Source organism: Caretta caretta, chromosome 3, assembly GCF_965140235.1.
Source record: "Caretta caretta isolate rCarCar2 chromosome 3, rCarCar1.hap1, whole genome shotgun sequence".
In the NCBI taxonomy this organism is placed as follows: domain Eukaryota; kingdom Metazoa; phylum Chordata; order Testudines; family Cheloniidae; genus Caretta; species Caretta caretta.
Genome location: NC_134208.1, coordinates 209,841,527 through 209,858,367, shown reverse-complemented (window position 1 = coordinate 209,858,367; position 16,841 = coordinate 209,841,527). Strand labels below are relative to the sequence as shown.

Below are 16,841 nucleotides of genomic sequence, written 5' to 3'. Positions count from 1 at the left end.
AAAATCTATTCTCTTTGCTGTTGGTATTATCCAGCATCATTCTATTAATTTCAAAATGTTCCATCGCAATTGGTTAGTGTGTAAGCTGGTCATAGGTACTTCTGGAAAGGAGACTTCAGGAATGAAAAAATAAACATCTTTTCTGTTACAGGGTTTCTTGGATAATCCAGCAGTAAACCATCAAATTGTTTTGCGCTTGTTACGTTATATCATCCGCCTCATTTGGAGACTGCAGTAATGGAGACCTACAGAGAGAGACATTCTGAGATTGTCCAGTTGTCACCAGAATCCAGCAAAACCAAGCAGCAGTAGTATCCTTTCCATACCTTGTATATGCAACTAACAAATCCTCCTTTTCCTAAAGGACACCAGATACATTGGGAGGAGCAGTAGGACTCCGTGTTTGTGAAAAATATGCACATAGACTGTCTCATTTTGTCTGCTATGAGAAGACAGAGGGGTTTTAAATGGGAATTCACTGTGAACACGTCATGATGGATTTTGGAAACGGATATATAAAAGCTTTGTGAAGCAGGACTTTATGTGAGAGTGGTGTTTACGCTGGTTTTTCTTGAACTTTTAAAAGACTGATTTGGAAAGAAGATGATCAAACATTATTGAATGATTTTCATACTCCGTTTTCTGGAAACCTGTAGACTAATATCTGATATATTCTGCAATGGAGTTAACTGAGCCAGCTAACTTGCAGAGCTGCCTTAGTTTGTTATAACTGTGTACAGATGTCGTCTACCCTCCCCCCCCCCCCCATCTCCCACCCCGCAAGGAGGGGTCAGATTCATGCTTTCCCTCCATTCTTAGCCCCTTTCATGGAAAAACGGCAAAATCATGAATTGAAGCTGGTTGAAGAAGGGTGGAAGGATTTGCATCAGAACTTCAATTACCCTGCAAATCTCTACTATCACCCTAAATTCAACTGTGTGTGTGTCACACAAACAGCATACTTCCTGCTGACTGATTTTAAACTGCAGCCAAGTGCAACTGGCGCACTCCCCCTGAAACTTCCACCTCTTCCACCCTACCAGCAGGAATCTCAAAGATGACCTGAAATTTGCAGCTTAACTGTGAAAGTGTTATGCTTCAAAAACCATACCAAGTTGCCTTTCTAAAAATTTATATCTAATGAGTCTGGATACATTTGTGTATTATATAATATAGAATGTTGAAGGTTGGGGATAATAGAACAATAAAATATTTGTGGGGTAAAACAGTTCCTGAGACACTGCAATCTTACCCAAAGTTGGAGGGTTGCATAACTTTAGAAACTATTTTAAACTTCACTTAATATTTTACTGTGACTGTTGATAAACCCAGTTGGTATTGCTGTTTTTTTAATGTGTTGGATTTTTGCTAGAGCTGGCTTTGTACTTAAGACCTATTCTGAGAGATGCAAGGAACTAACAAACGTTAACAGTTGAGTTACATCCATCTTGAGAGCAATAGTACAATATTTGAATTGGTTGTGGTGGTTCAAAAAATCCCACAAGTGAATGAATAAATATCTATTGGAAGCAAAAGTTGGGCCATTTTGAAAGTTCTAGCAAAACTTCCACATAATTTAAAATAATAAAATTATAAGGGCACTAACTGTATTCATAAATCAGACATTCTGTGACTTGTTTAAAGATTAACCAAAAACAGAATGAAGTTAAATCAAGATTGCTATACAGGAGTGACTCACTAACTCGGTTGTGGGAGGCATCCAAAGTTTTAACTTACCTTTTTCTTTAATTAGATCTTCCTTCTACAGAACTCCCTTTACCACTTCTTGGGTTGCTGAAGTTATTCCAGAAGGCATCATTCTGTGAAACCACAAATACCATGGATTGCATGACTTCTAAACTTCTGGTATTTAGATCATAACAAAGTGATGCATTCTGTAACAACTTCATTGACGCAAGAAGTGCCAAGAGGACTTCACAGAAAGAAAAACTTTATTTTTAATTTTTAAGTGTGTATATTGAATGCTGCCCCCGAGCCTGTTGCGTGGGCACTGTAACCACAGATCTAGGTTTAAACTGAATTTTAATATTGGTTTTATAGTACCTTTACACCATGGGAAACTGCATGACAGGTGCTTTGGGGAGCGCACAGTTCCTTCAGATGGTGCGGTGTATTAATGCAGAATTTACCCCAATCTGGCTTCAGAATTGTCTTCAGAATCTGGCTTCCTTTTGTATGTGATGCAGAGAGCTTGCTTGATTCAGTTTGTTTCTATTTGCTACAGTCTACTTCAAAATGCCGTATTTTATTTCTGGTTTCACCAGCACCATAGAAAAATATGGTAGCTCTACTTTCAAAATGTTGCAATATGTTCATCAGCATATCCTGAGTGCCATTGTATTTTTTTTTTTTTTTTTTTAGTTTTGACAAGTAAATTTGTATAATATGTACTCTATGCACTGACCACTGGTGCCTCTGGGGCAGGTGGAAGGGCTCCTCTAAACATGGCTCTGTTGCCCAGTTGCATTAATCCACCCCCGTGAGCAGTGAATCCAGAGGATAAAAGCACATGTTGGCTCTGTAGGCTAAACCTTTGTCCTAGGAGTTGGCCTCAATTATCAAAGCAGTGGTTTGTGTTTTTGTTTTGTTTTTTTTTTAACTTTTTAAGAGAAATATTGGTGACGGAAATTGTATCTGGAGTTTCAAGCAGAAATTTAGTGCTGATGGCAGATAATCACTTCCATAACAGCATGGCTTTGGCTCATACCAAAGTACTAGGTGTAAAGGGGAGTGGGGAATTCATAAGGTCCTACATGTAGTGAATGGAGCGGGTATAAATGTATGTTCAGTAACGAGTTCTCACTGCTACCAGGTGCTAGAAGTGAGAATAAGATGGAAGGGGGCTATGAGAGTATTACTTCTGTTCCATTTTGAACATTCCTCACCCATCAGAGTTACACAGCCACTAAACAGATTAGACAAAAATCAGATTTTCCAACGCTAGAGGTTGCAGTCCTCTTTTGCACGGAATGGGGCCCTAGCCACTTATTGGAACGATGTTAGAGTTGATCAGGTGCTTTCAGGTATAAGAGTCTTGAAACCTCCTCAGAAGGCCACGTTGTCCCCTAGTTGTCATGATGAACAGAGTAGAGCTGGTTCTGAAATTTGGACTTGTATGTACCTTTCCGAACACACCAAAGACATTTCTGTTTACAATTCCCCATGCACGCACACACACACACACTCACTCACACACACACGCTTCTACAATTGGCGCGTGTGCACGCACATGCGCGCTTCTACAAGTGGAGCACTTTATTTCAGTTCTTTTCAATAGTGCCCTTGGGAGAGTTGGCATCAGGACTACATATTTTCTCCCTCTCCATCCCACCTCTTCATAAGGGTCTGCTGGCCCAGTGCCTGGAGACTTGGGTGCTTTCTTTGTACACTTACCTCTAGCCTGGTAGTGCAACAGGTTTGCCACCACGGCTACAGACTAGCTTACTATAAGCGTAATAAATGATTTAAAAAACAATTCTGTGAATTATATGAACATTAAAGAACAAGATATTGGCACCATGTGACTTGGACTTCTCTGCACTCTTGTTTATCAAGAAGTTTCCTGCAGATGTTTTTACAGTATGTATTTTAAAAAAATAACTAAAACTAATCCCATTGTTTTTGACCATTTAAAACTGGTTTTGTGCCTTGGCAACCTCTCTGCCCAGGTTAGATTTGTGGGTGGTTGAGTTTTTTTCTTCAATCTCAACATGACATTAAAAACAGTTAATACTTTTGCTACGTTGTTAGTGGAGGAATTTCTTAATTCCATATAATCCATACTCTACCCTGCCAAAACTACTTTATGAAGAATTTTCTTTGGTTGTGGAGAAACCAGATTCAAATTTTTCTTACCAAACTTGTATGATATGGTATTATGCTTTTTCTCCTTCAATAATTGTAAATATTTGAGTATTTATTAGATTAGGGCATCATATTATTCTTATAATCTGAGCCAAATGTCTGTGTGCAATGTTTTGTTTCTTTTCTTACTATGTCATGTAAAGTTTTGTACAGCATATAAAGTAAATTACTGTTTTTCTAAGTCTTTTTTAGAATTGAACTTGGTAAATACTGTAGATTCTTTTTTCTGTGTAATTAATGCACTCTACTGTTCCATAATGCTGTAACTTGTAGAAATGTTGTATATTTATTTTCTGCTTATTTAAGTTTCTGTAAAGTTTTTAATGAATTTTTACTGGTATATATGGAATTAGTGATTGATCAGTTTAGAGCACTGTCTTCTAATTCAGTGCAATCAATAATGTTTAGTTACTGAGTAAAATGTTCAAAAGTGCCTAAGTGACTTAGGCTCCTAAGTCCCAGTTTCAAAAGAGGGTGTGAAGTACCTAAGTCAGTGTCACAAAGTCCAGGGGACTTGGGTTTCTGTGTGCCTAAAGTCTCTTTTGAAAATTGTATCCACAATTTAAATCCCCCATTTTGGCCACTTTTCTTAACTTTCTGGACTCAGTAATTCAGCACAGTACATAAAGGCAGAGATTTGAAGTAAAATGTGACATGGAGGTGCAAAGTAGGCCAAACACCAAAGCCACATCCAGAATCTCTGTGTAGTTCAAAGCATTAATTTGTTACAAATAACTTCATCAGTCTAAGCAAAACATTATTATCCCAAGGGGCCAAGGGCAGTTTATTCAAACATACTATTAAACTGAAGTGCAGTAGTCTCAGTTAATCACTTTTTCAAGACCTATACAACGTGCCAATTCCCCACCTTCTCATTCTCCACTGCCTTCAGATTTCACCATCGCTGTGCTCCTACTGAATCTGGCTGCATTGCTTCATCCAGCTGCCAGAATTAAAAATTATGCTGTAGATTTCAGTTCGATAACTTGATTGTGCTTCCTGGTAACTTAATAATAACCCTATTTTGGGATATTAAACACCTTATCCTCAGTTTACATAGTGCAGGAAGTGGCTGTTACCTCCTAAACAAGAAGCCCCTGCAAGTTATTTATAGAACTACTTTCTACTTTGATTTGTAAACTTTTGCATCCTGGTTTCAAGACCACTCATTACTGTAGTAAAGCTCCTGATCAGGTACAAACAAACACAGCACTGATCATGTACTGATTAATCACTAACTTGTTTCATACGACCCAGCATATGTAGCATTTTTATTGCAATTTCCCTGGCTTACTTGTGGTTTGCACTGATGAATTTTTGACAGGGTAATTGCCACTTTACTTGTGCAATACTGCTGTACATAGCTACAGATCTTTTTTTAAGATGCAATCTTTTATGTTCTTAATGAATTTTATATAAATAAAACTTCCATCTATTTGTGATGAGTATTATTTTTCTCAAATTCAAAATTTTATGCTCTTCTGAAATAAGATGTAGGGAATTGTAGATCAGCGTTAATTATCTGTCTCTGATACATGCAAGTGCCACTCGCTTTTCCAGGCATTTTAACCTTGCTTAATTTAAGCATCTTCCATGTCCTTATTCAGGATGGAGTTTGGAAGAGCGCACTTCTTTCATACCACATTTCAACCATACCCTTGGAATGTCTTTGTGAAACGTTTCCATGGTGTGCGTTGAATTCCCCCACGCTTCTCTGTACACAGACTGCTGCTGTGGACGAGCACCTCACCTGAGGAATGAGTAGCGCTGTCTCTCTCCAAGTCAGGTTCGGGGTTGCTTTTCTACCCATGCACACGGAGTATCAAACTCCCTCGTTACGTCACGTGGACTGGCATGGAATTAAAGAGCTGGTTGGGAGGGTGATAGTTCAGTGGGGTTTGGATCAAGCCCATAAGAAGCTAGTGGGGGGACTAGAGTACATCCAAAACATTTTTTTACATGACACTCGTTTTACAGGCATTGTAAATGCCATGGAGGACAAAATTAAAACAAATGGGCTCTTGTGAGGAGCAAGATGGGCAGAAAATGAGAATAAGATTAGACTTGGAAATCTGCAAGTTAATACATTGGGGGAAACAATCAAATGCAGCCTAGGTAGGCATGGCCTGTACAGCAAAGCTAGACACAGCCCAGATCCCTGCTGAGATCTGCGAGGACTCAGAGCTCCACCCAGGGGAGTCTCCTGACCAAGCCAAAGCCTGAATTTAGCTCCAGGAGCAATACTAGATCCTAGCTACTGGATGAAGGTGAATAAAGGATGGGGATGCAACACTGTGGGCCCCAGCATGCTGCAGAGCGGCAGTACTAGAGTCTCTTGAATTTATACTGCAAGTGACCATGACAAGGATTTTATATAACAAAGGAAGAGTCAGTGTTCGGCTTTCAACAGGGGACTGTAGGGAGGAATAGGAATGTCAGAAGGTGCCCTGTGGGGTTTCAGGTGTGAAAGTGGGAGAGGGAAGCAGTGGTTATGTGGGAGCCTTTGAAGGGCATAAGGGTCCTGCGAGTCTCCTGAGCCATCCGTGCGAGGGAAGATCTTGACAGGATGATGCTGAGCTTGGCCTTGCTAGGGCATGTGAAGTGGTCAGTGACAGGTGTCAGAGAGTGGCAGGCTGGAGGTAGGTAACAGGCAGGAGAGGAGTAAAGTGAGGAAGCCCTGGCGCAGAGAGGATGCAGGCGCGGCAAAGGGTTCCAGCAACAGGACTCATGGGGTGTGGGGTAGACGTGGAAGATGGTGCACAGGAAGAACTGAGGATTTGGCAACAGCTAGCATGTGGGTGACAGGAAGGGCTGGGGTGGAGTCTGGCAGAAAAATGAGAATTTAGTAGGGGGTCATCCAGGATGAGAGGACAGAGCAGCAAGCATGGGCTGAGGGCAGGAGTGAGCTGCTAGGTTTGGAAGTCATTTGTACAGAGGCAATGTGTCAAGGAGGTACTGGAGGGCGGGCCTAAGCATAGACTGCAAAGGGACACCGATGAAGGGAGGAGATGGACAGTGAAGTCATGGGAGAAACAGCTGAACAAGGAGAGCAAAAAACCATGAAAGGGGAACTTTGATCTGAACTAAATTGGTTCTGCGAGGGGCTCTGGTTTTTGGCTAGCGGTGCCCTGCCAGTGGGTGGGTCAGAACCAAGAGCACTAGGTGGGTGATTTTTGGACTGCAGTACTCAAGCCCCACCTAGCCAGCTTTCAGGCAGGAAGCTCCACCTTCCACCTGCCATGCACCTGGTGCATGAGGCCTCAGAGGATCTGGGCCTTAGTGTTTGACTATGTAGGAACAAAGAATGTCGGCTACACCCCCAGGGTGGGGGACACACTAGCCTGGGAAGCAGGGATTCGGAACAGGACTTCGAGGTCTTAGTGGAGAATCAGCTGAACGTGAGCTCCCAGTGCAAGGCTGGGGCTAAACAGAGTAATGGGATCCTGGGAGGCATAAACAGGGGACTCTTGAGTAGGAGGCGAGAGGTGATTTTACCTCTGCGTTTGGCACAGATGCAACCGCTGCTGCAATTCTGTGCCCAGGTCTGGTGTCCGCAATTTAAGAGGGATTTTGATAAATGGGAGGGGAGCCACAAGGATGACTGAAGGGTTAGAAAACCTGCCTTATCACAACTATTCAGCTCATCAAAGAGAAGGTTCAGGGGTGACTTGACCGGTCTCTAAGTGTCTACACGAGGATAATAGATGGCTCTTCAGTCTAGCAGACAAAGGTACAAGAAGATCCCCAGGCTGGAAGTGGAAGCTAGACAAATTCAACCTGGAAACAAAGCACACGCTTTTAACCCCTGGGTAAATTCTTCCACTGGTGGCGGTGAATTCTCAATCACTGGCAATTTTAAAACCTAAAGCAGAAATTAATCCAGGGATGGTCTATGACCTGTGTTATGCGGTCAAGTTGGGTTATTACAATGGTCCCTTCTGGACTCAAAACCTATTAATCTGTGAAATCCCACCAGCGGCTGAGCCCGATTACTGCAGGGGTAGCTTTGACATTGGAGATACCGTGCTAACCGAGGGCATGGCCAAGAGAAACACACCACGCGAGACTCCGGCGCTGTGGAATGCTGCGTCTCGGATCAGAACGCTCTGCTGTGTGACCTCCTGCAGTGTCCAGTGTGACATGCACCCTCTTGCCAGCACCAGCCCACAAGAAAGGAACCACAAGGCTTACATAAAAGGAAGCACAGGCTGCCAGAAAGCAAAGAGCAGAGACCAGTGCTGTTTGTCACAGATCCGATGAGGTGCTCCCTGGAGTGCTGGGAGGAGAAGCCAAGCCTCTGGAGTCTGAGCAGCATCCAGCCACTGTCCCCATCTTGGGGTGCAGACCTGCAGTCAAACGCTCCTTCCTGAGAGCGGATCCTGCTGCTCAGCCCCTGGGCCTACTCCTGGCCGTTCAGACTGCCCTGTCCTCTCACACACCCTCCCCTGGAACTCCACCTCAGGGTGACCAGAGGAACATAGCAGTTGTGGAGCATTTAAATAGAGACACTTTGCCCAGAATCTAACAATTCTTCTCTCACCTCGTCATACAAAACACAAGAGGACGGATCATTTAAAAACCAAACCTCCGACCTGCACTGCACTTCTCTAGGTCTCCCTTCCCTTGGGATTCCTTGCCACATGCAGGCTGTTACATCGCTGGATGTCTTCTTCCCCCCTTCTTCTCTCCTGCCCCACAGTTCCTCTCCCTGTGGGGCTCTCTTTATATGTTTCCTTGCAACACTTGGCTTCCTTTGTTCTGTCTCTTTGGTAACTTTCCGCTGCTCCAAAAAAACCCTCCCCTCAACGAGGATGGATAAAACTGCTTTCCCCCTAGAATTCTGTCACTTTTTCACATAACTTTTGTATGGTCAAAGCACTGTCATCACCATTAAGCCTTCCCTGGTGTACGCCTGCTGCAGTCCTGTCAGTCAGCATTGGGGCATCTCCGGGCTTTCCAAGGCCCGGTAATTTCACGATACATTTGTCACCCTTTCAGGGTAACTGCACCCCTATTTCCCCTCCATGGTCCCTTGAGGGCACCCACTTAAGGTTCCTGACACCCAGCCATCACCTCCCTTGGGCAGGGACCCACATCTGTCCCCCTTCTGACTGGGGGTTTTCATGCCGCACAGCATCATCTTCCACTGCGATACACCCAGCAAGCCAGGCTGCCTGAAGGCCAGTGCCTGCGTGTTGCTTTTTCTCCAAGAGCGAGGGTCCGTGTATGGCCAGAAGTTACCACCCAGGGTTTTCTAAGCAAGCACACTTCTTCTTCAGGGGAAAGCATTACAGAGAAAACAAACACCAGTAAGAGTTCCCGTACACGTGCTAAATGCTCACCTTACCTTATGGGGCCCTAGTTGGTCAAAGTCTTTCCAACCCTTCTACAAGGGTTGGACCTCCACCCGCGGACAGACAGTCCTGTCCATTTGCTGGATCAGAAGGCTCTGTGTCAATTCAAGTTCATCCTGTCATACCAAAAGTCCTTTCTTCTCCTAGTCTCAGGGAAACCCAGCTCGGGAGCAGGATCTGCAAACCACACCAGGAGGTGATGCCTCGCTAGCATATCACCCCCTGTGTTTAGTTCCTGGAGGAGCTGTGGTAATTCTCTCCCTGTCCCATAGTGATATGTAAACGTAATACAATATAGTCCCCCCTGCTAGTGCATGCCGTTGCAGGATCTGTCACAACAAATTTCATATCACCCAGAATTCCTAAGCTGCACTGACAGGGCCCCATCTCATCCCCTTATTTCACCATGCTCAGAACCTACAGCAACTGGTTCCCTCGACGTACCACAGAGAGAGAAAATACATTGGACTGAATTAACGTTCTAGGATGGCAGCACGGTGCTTATCTAGCTACCTGTCCGAGTTAGTGGGCCCCATCACTGCAGAATTTGAACACCTCACGGTCTTAAATATATTTATCCTCACGACACCCCTGTGAGGCAGGGCAGGGTTGGTATCCTCACGTCACACATGGGGAGCAGAGGCACCAAGAAACTAAGGAACTTGCCCAGGGTCACACGGAAAGTCTGTGGCAGAGCAGGAATTGAACCCAGGTGACATCTACACTTCAATCTAGCTGTGCTGCTGTCGTGCTTCGGGGTAGCTGCTTGCTACAGCGATGGGAGGGGTGCTCTTGTCACCGCAGGGAATCCACCTCCTGAGAGCCGTAACTAGGTAAATGGAAAAAGAACAGGAGGACTTGTGGCACCTTGGAGACTAACAAATGTATTAGAGCGTAAGCTTTCCTGAGCTACAGCTCCCTTCCTCGGATGCAGACTAGCATGGCAGCTACTCTGAAACCTGTCATTAGTAAATGGAAGAATTCTTCCATCCACCTAGCGCTGTCTACAGTGGGGGTGAGGCCGGCTTACCTCTGCCACATGGCGGGGGTGGATTTTTCACACCCCTGAGTGATGTAGCTAGGTCAACCTAAGGTTGTGAGTGTAGACCTGGCTCAGGCCAGTGCCTGAACCTCGGGACCCTCTTCCTCTCTCCACTGTCCCCAGGCTGCCCCAGAAAATGATTCCGTGATTTTTTTCCCCCACCTTGTGGGAATGGCTCATCTCAGAACTGCTACAAAATTGTACTGTTGTACCCACAGTAGAATTTAACTCACAAGGGGGAAAAAGCCATTTTATCCCATTCTGCTTGAGATTTAAGCTCCGGTTACAAGCTGCTTCAGGCATGTGTCATTGGTTTAGTTCTGGTCAGAGCTGCTTTGAAGTTCCTTGACTGTTAAAATGTGTCTATTAAATGGAGCTAATTGACAAGATGTTTTCCAGCATTTCCTGGAGCTTTCTAACACAAAAACTGCCCCTCCTATCAGGGAGAATCCAACAGCCAACTCAAATCCAGCAGCCGTAGGCTCCTTTCTTATAATTGTGAAATAAAATCCAGCGGTTCCTCGTATTCATAACACACAATTACCTTGTCCATACCCCAGGCTCCCAAGTGCACTTGCAGGGCAAGTCAGCCAACGCTCCAGCTGCAGGCCGCGGATTCTGAAGTTGGGAGTCCGTAAAAACTAAGGGCCCATGTTACACAACCAGGTGGAAGGCTTCCGAAGTGGCAGCCTGGGGAAGACTTTAACCTTCCAGTTTGTTTTGTTATTGCCCTGTTCAAAACCATCCTGAGCCGCTGCCCCTCCTGACCACACCGACATCCGCGCGAACGTGAGCGTTCCCGGCCACAGGCTGCGCCGCTCTCACCGGAGTGCCGAGCGCTAACCTGCCTGCCGTGGGCACGCTGGCGGAAAGCCGAGGAGTGGGCCAGCCCTGCAGTGCAGAGAGAAACGCCCAGCGATCTGGACGCGGGGCAATCCTTTGAGGAACTTTGCTGTTCTAAGTAGCCATGCCCGGGGCGTGGGCACCGTTCCGTCGCTGGCCGGGGTCTGTACAGCACAGTCACCATTGTAGTTCCTTTAGTCACCACGGAGGTGAGCATGGAACGGACGCTTCACTTTTCAAGGCAGGTCACCCCATTGCAGAAGCCGCCCAGGCGTGTGCTGTGGTGCTGAGAGGGAGCAGCCCCTGGGGGCGTCGTCACACCCGGCTCTGGGGGTCTCTCACCCCACCCCAGAGGGCTCAGCTCCAGGAGACCTCAAAGCAAGCACCGGTGTCAGTGTGTGTTTGCGCTCCCCTTCCTGACCCCTTCTCCCTGCTTGCAGCGTTAGGGACAACGCTGATCGGCGCGTCCTGATGCTGCTGGGGCTGCATGGCGTAATCTGGACCATGCGGCGGCATTCAGCACATGGGTACGACCACCCGGGACCAGGACAGAGGAGTTACAACGCTGGCGAAGTCCCGCTGCCTTCCCTACACTCCTCGCCTTCTCCTTCTCGCTGCTGTCTGATGGCTCCCTGCTCGGAGATCCCACGGCCCCCAGCCGTTCCCACCAGGCTCCTCTCCAGCCTGCTGCTGTGGGCCCCCTCTTCCAGCCGGCCCCTCCAGTGGCATGGGCTCCTCTCGAACCTGTATGACAGTCACGCTGCCCGACCGCACCACCCTTTGCCTCTCTGTCCCGGTGAGCGTTGCCAAGTCTGCCCACTGCTCCTCCAATGCCTCAGCCCGGGAGGGCCACCCTAGCTGCAGCCCAGTGTGCTGAAACCTGCCTGCTGCTGGCTTCCCACGTGCTACGCTCACGGTCTCCAGCCCGCATTTCTTCATCGCCTTGTCCCCCACTCTTGCCAGAGCCCGGGTCAATGTTGGAGCCTCCCCCGTCTCCTAAGAGTTGCTGTCCCCCTCGGCCCAAATCCCTCTCCATTCTCCCAGCTACTGCAGCTGCCTGGCACGAACCTCGCCCCTTTCCATCAGTTCAAAATGCTGCCACCAAAAATACCTGCCTTGTTCCCGGCTCTGAGCACCTGCAGTCTGTGCTCCCACCCCCAGTTCCTCCTTGCCTTTGAATCCTTCACAGCCCTTCTGCCTACCCAAGAGTTTCTGTAACCGTCATTCATTGGAGTCTTCTCTCAAGGGAAACTCCAGCCTCAGATCAAAAAGATTCTGCTCCACCGTGGGAGGGACTTGGACCTCCTCTGCAAGTGAGGCTTCCGATGCGTCTGATCTGAGCCTCCCTTTACATTTGGTTGCCAATATAAGTGCCGATGCTTCTCTGACCTCAGGGACTTTCCTTTGCCTGCCTCAATGAGCAGAGATTCTGTTTGCTTACACAGACCATCAACACAGTATAAAGAAGACAGCCATTTATGAACATAAGAACAGCCATACTGGGTCAGGCCAATGGTCCATCTAGCCCAGTGTCCTGTCTTCCGACAGTGGCCAGTGCCAGGTGCCCCAGAGGGAATGAACAGAACAAGGCAATTATCGAGTGATCCATCCCCTGTTGTCCAGTCCCAGCATCTGTCAGTTAGAGACTTAGGACACTCGGAGCATGGGGTTGAATCCCTGGCCATCTTGGCGAATAGCCATTGTTGGATTTATCCTCCATGAACTTACCTAGTTCTTTTTTGAACCCAATTACAGTTTTGGCCCTGACAATGAGCGCCCAGGTTGGCTGTGCGTTGTGTGAAGAAATACTTCTTTATATTTGTTTTAAACCTGCTGCCTGTTAATTCCATTGGGTGATCCCTGGTTCTTGTGTTATGTGAAGGGGTAAATAACACTTCCCTATTCGCTTTCTCCACCCCAGTCATGATTTTATAGACCTCGATCATATCCCCCCGTAGTCGTCTCTTCTCCAAGCTGAACAGTCCCCATTATCATAATCTGTCCTCATACGGAAGCTGTTCCATCCCCTAATCATTTTCGTTGTCCTTCTCTGTACCTTTTCCAGTTCTAATATATATTTACTGAGATGGGGTGAGCAGATCTGCACACAGTATTCAAGGGGTAAGCATACCATGGATTTATACAGTGGTATTAGGATATTTTCTGTTTTATCTGTCCCTGTCCTAATGGTTCCTAACATTGTTTGCTTTTTTGACTGCTGCTGCACACTGACCAGATGTTTTCAGAGAACTGCCCACAATGACTCCAAGATCTCTTTCTTGAGCAGTAACAGCTAATTTAGACCCATCATTTTGTTTGTATAGTTGGGATTACATTTTCCAATGTGCATTATTTTGCATCTATCAACACTGGGCAACAAAATGACAGCTGCAAGTCAACCACCCAGGTTAGTGAGATCCTTTTGTAACTCTGCGCAGTCAGCTTTGGACTTAACTATCTGGAATAATTTTATATCATCTGCACATTTTGCCACCTCACTGTTTACCCCTTTCCCCAGATCATTTATGAATATGTTGAATAGGACTGGTCCCAGTACAGAGCCCTGGGGGACACCAGTATTCACCTCTCTCCAGTCTGAAAACTGACCATTTATTCCTGCCCTTTGTTTCCTGTCTTTCAACCACTCACTGTTCCATGAGGGGACCTTCCCTCTTCTTTTGAGGAAAAAATGCTACTTCCCGTCTGGAATTTCCCCTTTCTCTGTTTGCACAGTTTTGAGGGTAAATCACGTCTTTCCCTTTCTGAGCTGCTGCCCCTCTGCCGCATGTTACCTCCAGCCCTTCTGTCAAGCGCACCGTTGTGTCCAAGAATCGGTACGGTGCCCTGGCCTATAGAACTATCTTGTAAAGTCCACGCCACTTTTTCAATAACTCTGTTCCTTATTTTCATGGTATTAAAATACTGGTATAGATCAGGTAACATCTTCAAAAGCACCAGAGTGTCTTGGGAGCCTCAGTATCATTACAGTGATTTAGCCTCCCAAGGGCAGGTTCTCAGTAGTATTTAGGCACCTAAAACTGTGGATAGACACCTAGTGGGAGCAACAGAAGCACCTAAGCAGGGCGGGTGTTTAATTCAGTGGGACCCAGGTGCCTCTCCTGCTTCGGGTCTTTTGAAAATGCCACAAGGTGCCTAAATACCTTTGAAAATCTGCCCCTAAGTGCCTAAGCCACTTTAGAAAATAGAACTTAGGTGCTTTTGAAAATGTTACTCCAAAACAATACTCTCCCAGTAAAGTTTTATACAATGGTTCTGTGGTACATACCGGAACCACCCTCAATTTAGTAACAAGGATGTTGATGATTTAATAATTCAAGCTTGTTAATATGACTAACATTCACCTGATCTGCTGGCAAGAATGACTGTGTAGGATGCTGTATCCCTGAGACAAGCTACTTTCTCAACACTGGTGTGATGGGACCTATCGGGATTGGACTGGCAAAGGCTCCCAGCTTTGCCTTGACTCTGCCCCCACTGAAATCAATGGCAGTTTTACAATCGATTTTGTGGGGAGCACAAACAGTCAGTGCGTAGCATGTCCGGAAATCCCATCGCTAGAGTTCAATCCAAAGCACCCCAGAGTGTCTTCCTATTGACTTCAGTGGGCACTGAACGGAGGAGCATTGTACAATGTGCGTGGGGCTCAAATCTCTCTCTCTCTCGGACACAGACTCAGTTTAGCCATGTTGTTATTTCCATGGGCAGGACCAAACGCCCGAGACGCTGTAAAGAAAAGCAGCCTTGCATCTGCATTTAAAATGTTTTCTGTGCGAACCGGTACAAAATGCTCTCCAGTTCCAAGACTATTTACTTTGCCTCTGTGTTTGGCCTCTACCTGTTGAAAATTAGGGAGTGAGGCTGGGTTCAAATGACCAGATAAATGGGCTGTTTTCGAGGTGTAACATTTTCAATGTGTAAAAGAACTTGCCCACTCCTTGGAAACATATGCACCCTTACTGGAAGGGACCAGCAGCCCCACAAACCTGGGCATAGCCCTTGCCAGGTGTGGGGTATTGCTGGGACACCGGGCAGTTATGGAAAGAAGTACTTTGCTAATATTTCCCACCCTGCACCCCTGGGTTTTCTCCTGTCTCCTCAGAGTTTACTGCCCAGTTCCCTAGCTTTAGAGCACAGGGAATGGGCCACTGTTCCTGAAGACAGCCTGGCCCAATTTCCACTGCAAAAAATGGAAGACCGCCATCATTTATGGGCCATCTTACTTCCACTGGCAAAAGCTGTAACAAAAGGGCAGCCATCTTAAGTGAGGGCAGCCTGTGGCTTCAATTCCTTTGGAAACATTAGGAGACAGTGGACATCTTTGTTAGCAGCCATCTCATTTCCACAGGAAATGGCTCATGAGGGATAGTCTCTCTGAGGTAAATGGGATGACCTCTCACTGTGACACATCAGCTAATCTTATGATACAACACATTCATTTGAAATGTGCCTTCCTCAAACATTCCAGTCTGTGTTTTCTTCATACAGTAAAAAAAGAGGAAACTCAAACACTAAAATCCCCACTTCTTTGTGAAAACCAGTTACTGTCAGACGATGCTGCCAAACTCAAAACTCTGTGTGAAGTCACCTAACTACTCACACATGATCTTCTCACACGTCCACCACCCCAGAAACCTACAAACAGTTCCCCTCCATTCCTCTAGCAAATCAGCTCTACTCCAGCATGGGCGCTGAAGTCCCAGACAGACAACCTGAACTCCTCCCTCTGCAGAATGCCATAAGAAAATGTACACAGCTTGGGTAAGAAACAAGACAGAGGGATCTGTGTAACAGAAATCAATACATTCACGCGGCTAGCGACGTGCAGCCCATGACGCCTCAATGCTGGAAAAAGCTGCAAATAACAAGATACTGTCGTTCAGCAAACACACACATTAGTCATAGCTGGTTACTGGCTGGAAGGGGAAGTAACATCACACTCAACATCACAAACAGTAGGAATTAAAATTAACCCCACAAGAACACTGGTGTCCCTGGCCCACTTCTACAGGCAGAACAAGACTCCAGACACCTCCGGCTGCTTCTGACCTGGTGAGTGTCTGTTTATATACAATATTATAAATGCCCAGAACTGTTCTGTAGATCTCCACGCTCACCTGTCTTCTCTCAACAAGGCTATGTTGCCAAACCCATGGCGACCACCATGCTCCTACAGGAAATGGCACACATGAGAAAGGTTAAGCTAGAAATAGACTGATGTGTGAAGTGAACTGGTGCATAATTTCAAATGAATATGTGAACATTTTCTTACCAATTTCACCCAGACCCAACCGTGATGGCACAAGAAGAAAAGTAAGGGAGTTTCCTTACAGCCATATTTAGCATCAATAGAAAAATGAACCAAGCTCCAAAGTTAGGAGCTGCCCTGCCACTGTGCTGTTTAAAGGGACTGGAAGAATGCAGGGCAGAGAACAGTAGCTGCGCACCTCCACAATACCCGAATGGAGTGTCTAGGGTCTGGTGAGTCAGAGACATTGAGGAGTCATTTTAGGACCACAAAGGCACTGAGAATTGCAGGGCTCTGAATGGCTTGGAATTAGTATTGTAATTAACAGAGTGAACTGAAAGTGTTAACCAGATCAGGCGAAACCCATTATTCTTGGTATATATAAAAATGAAAAGACAAATATCTTACTTCCCTTGGCAAAACCCACAAAACAAACCAAGCACACATTACA

General features: G+C 46.0%; 1 protein-coding gene and 1 long non-coding RNA gene across 17 annotated transcripts in view; one reads left to right on the top strand and one right to left on the bottom strand.

Moving 5' to 3' along the window:
• BCL2L11 (BCL2 like 11) overlaps window positions 1-5,325 on the top strand; it is a 50,812-nt gene extending 45,487 nt beyond the window's left edge. For 13 of the 14 annotated variants that reach the window (XR_007355546.2, XM_075127317.1, XM_048842297.2 and 10 more), the window contains one exon: window positions 152-5,325. Coding sequence is in view for 12 of the 14 variants with exons in the window: in XM_075127317.1 (XP_074983418.1) it covers window positions 152-238 (87 nt within the window). In the remaining 2 variants the exon portion in view is untranslated. The remainder of the gene's footprint in view (window positions 1-151) is intronic. The other variant, XM_048842286.2, reaches the window with a different exon arrangement.
• Window positions 1-16,841, bottom strand: part of LOC125633257 (uncharacterized) — a 317,997-nt gene that overhangs the window by 60,395 nt on the left and 240,761 nt on the right. The window lies entirely within an intron of this gene.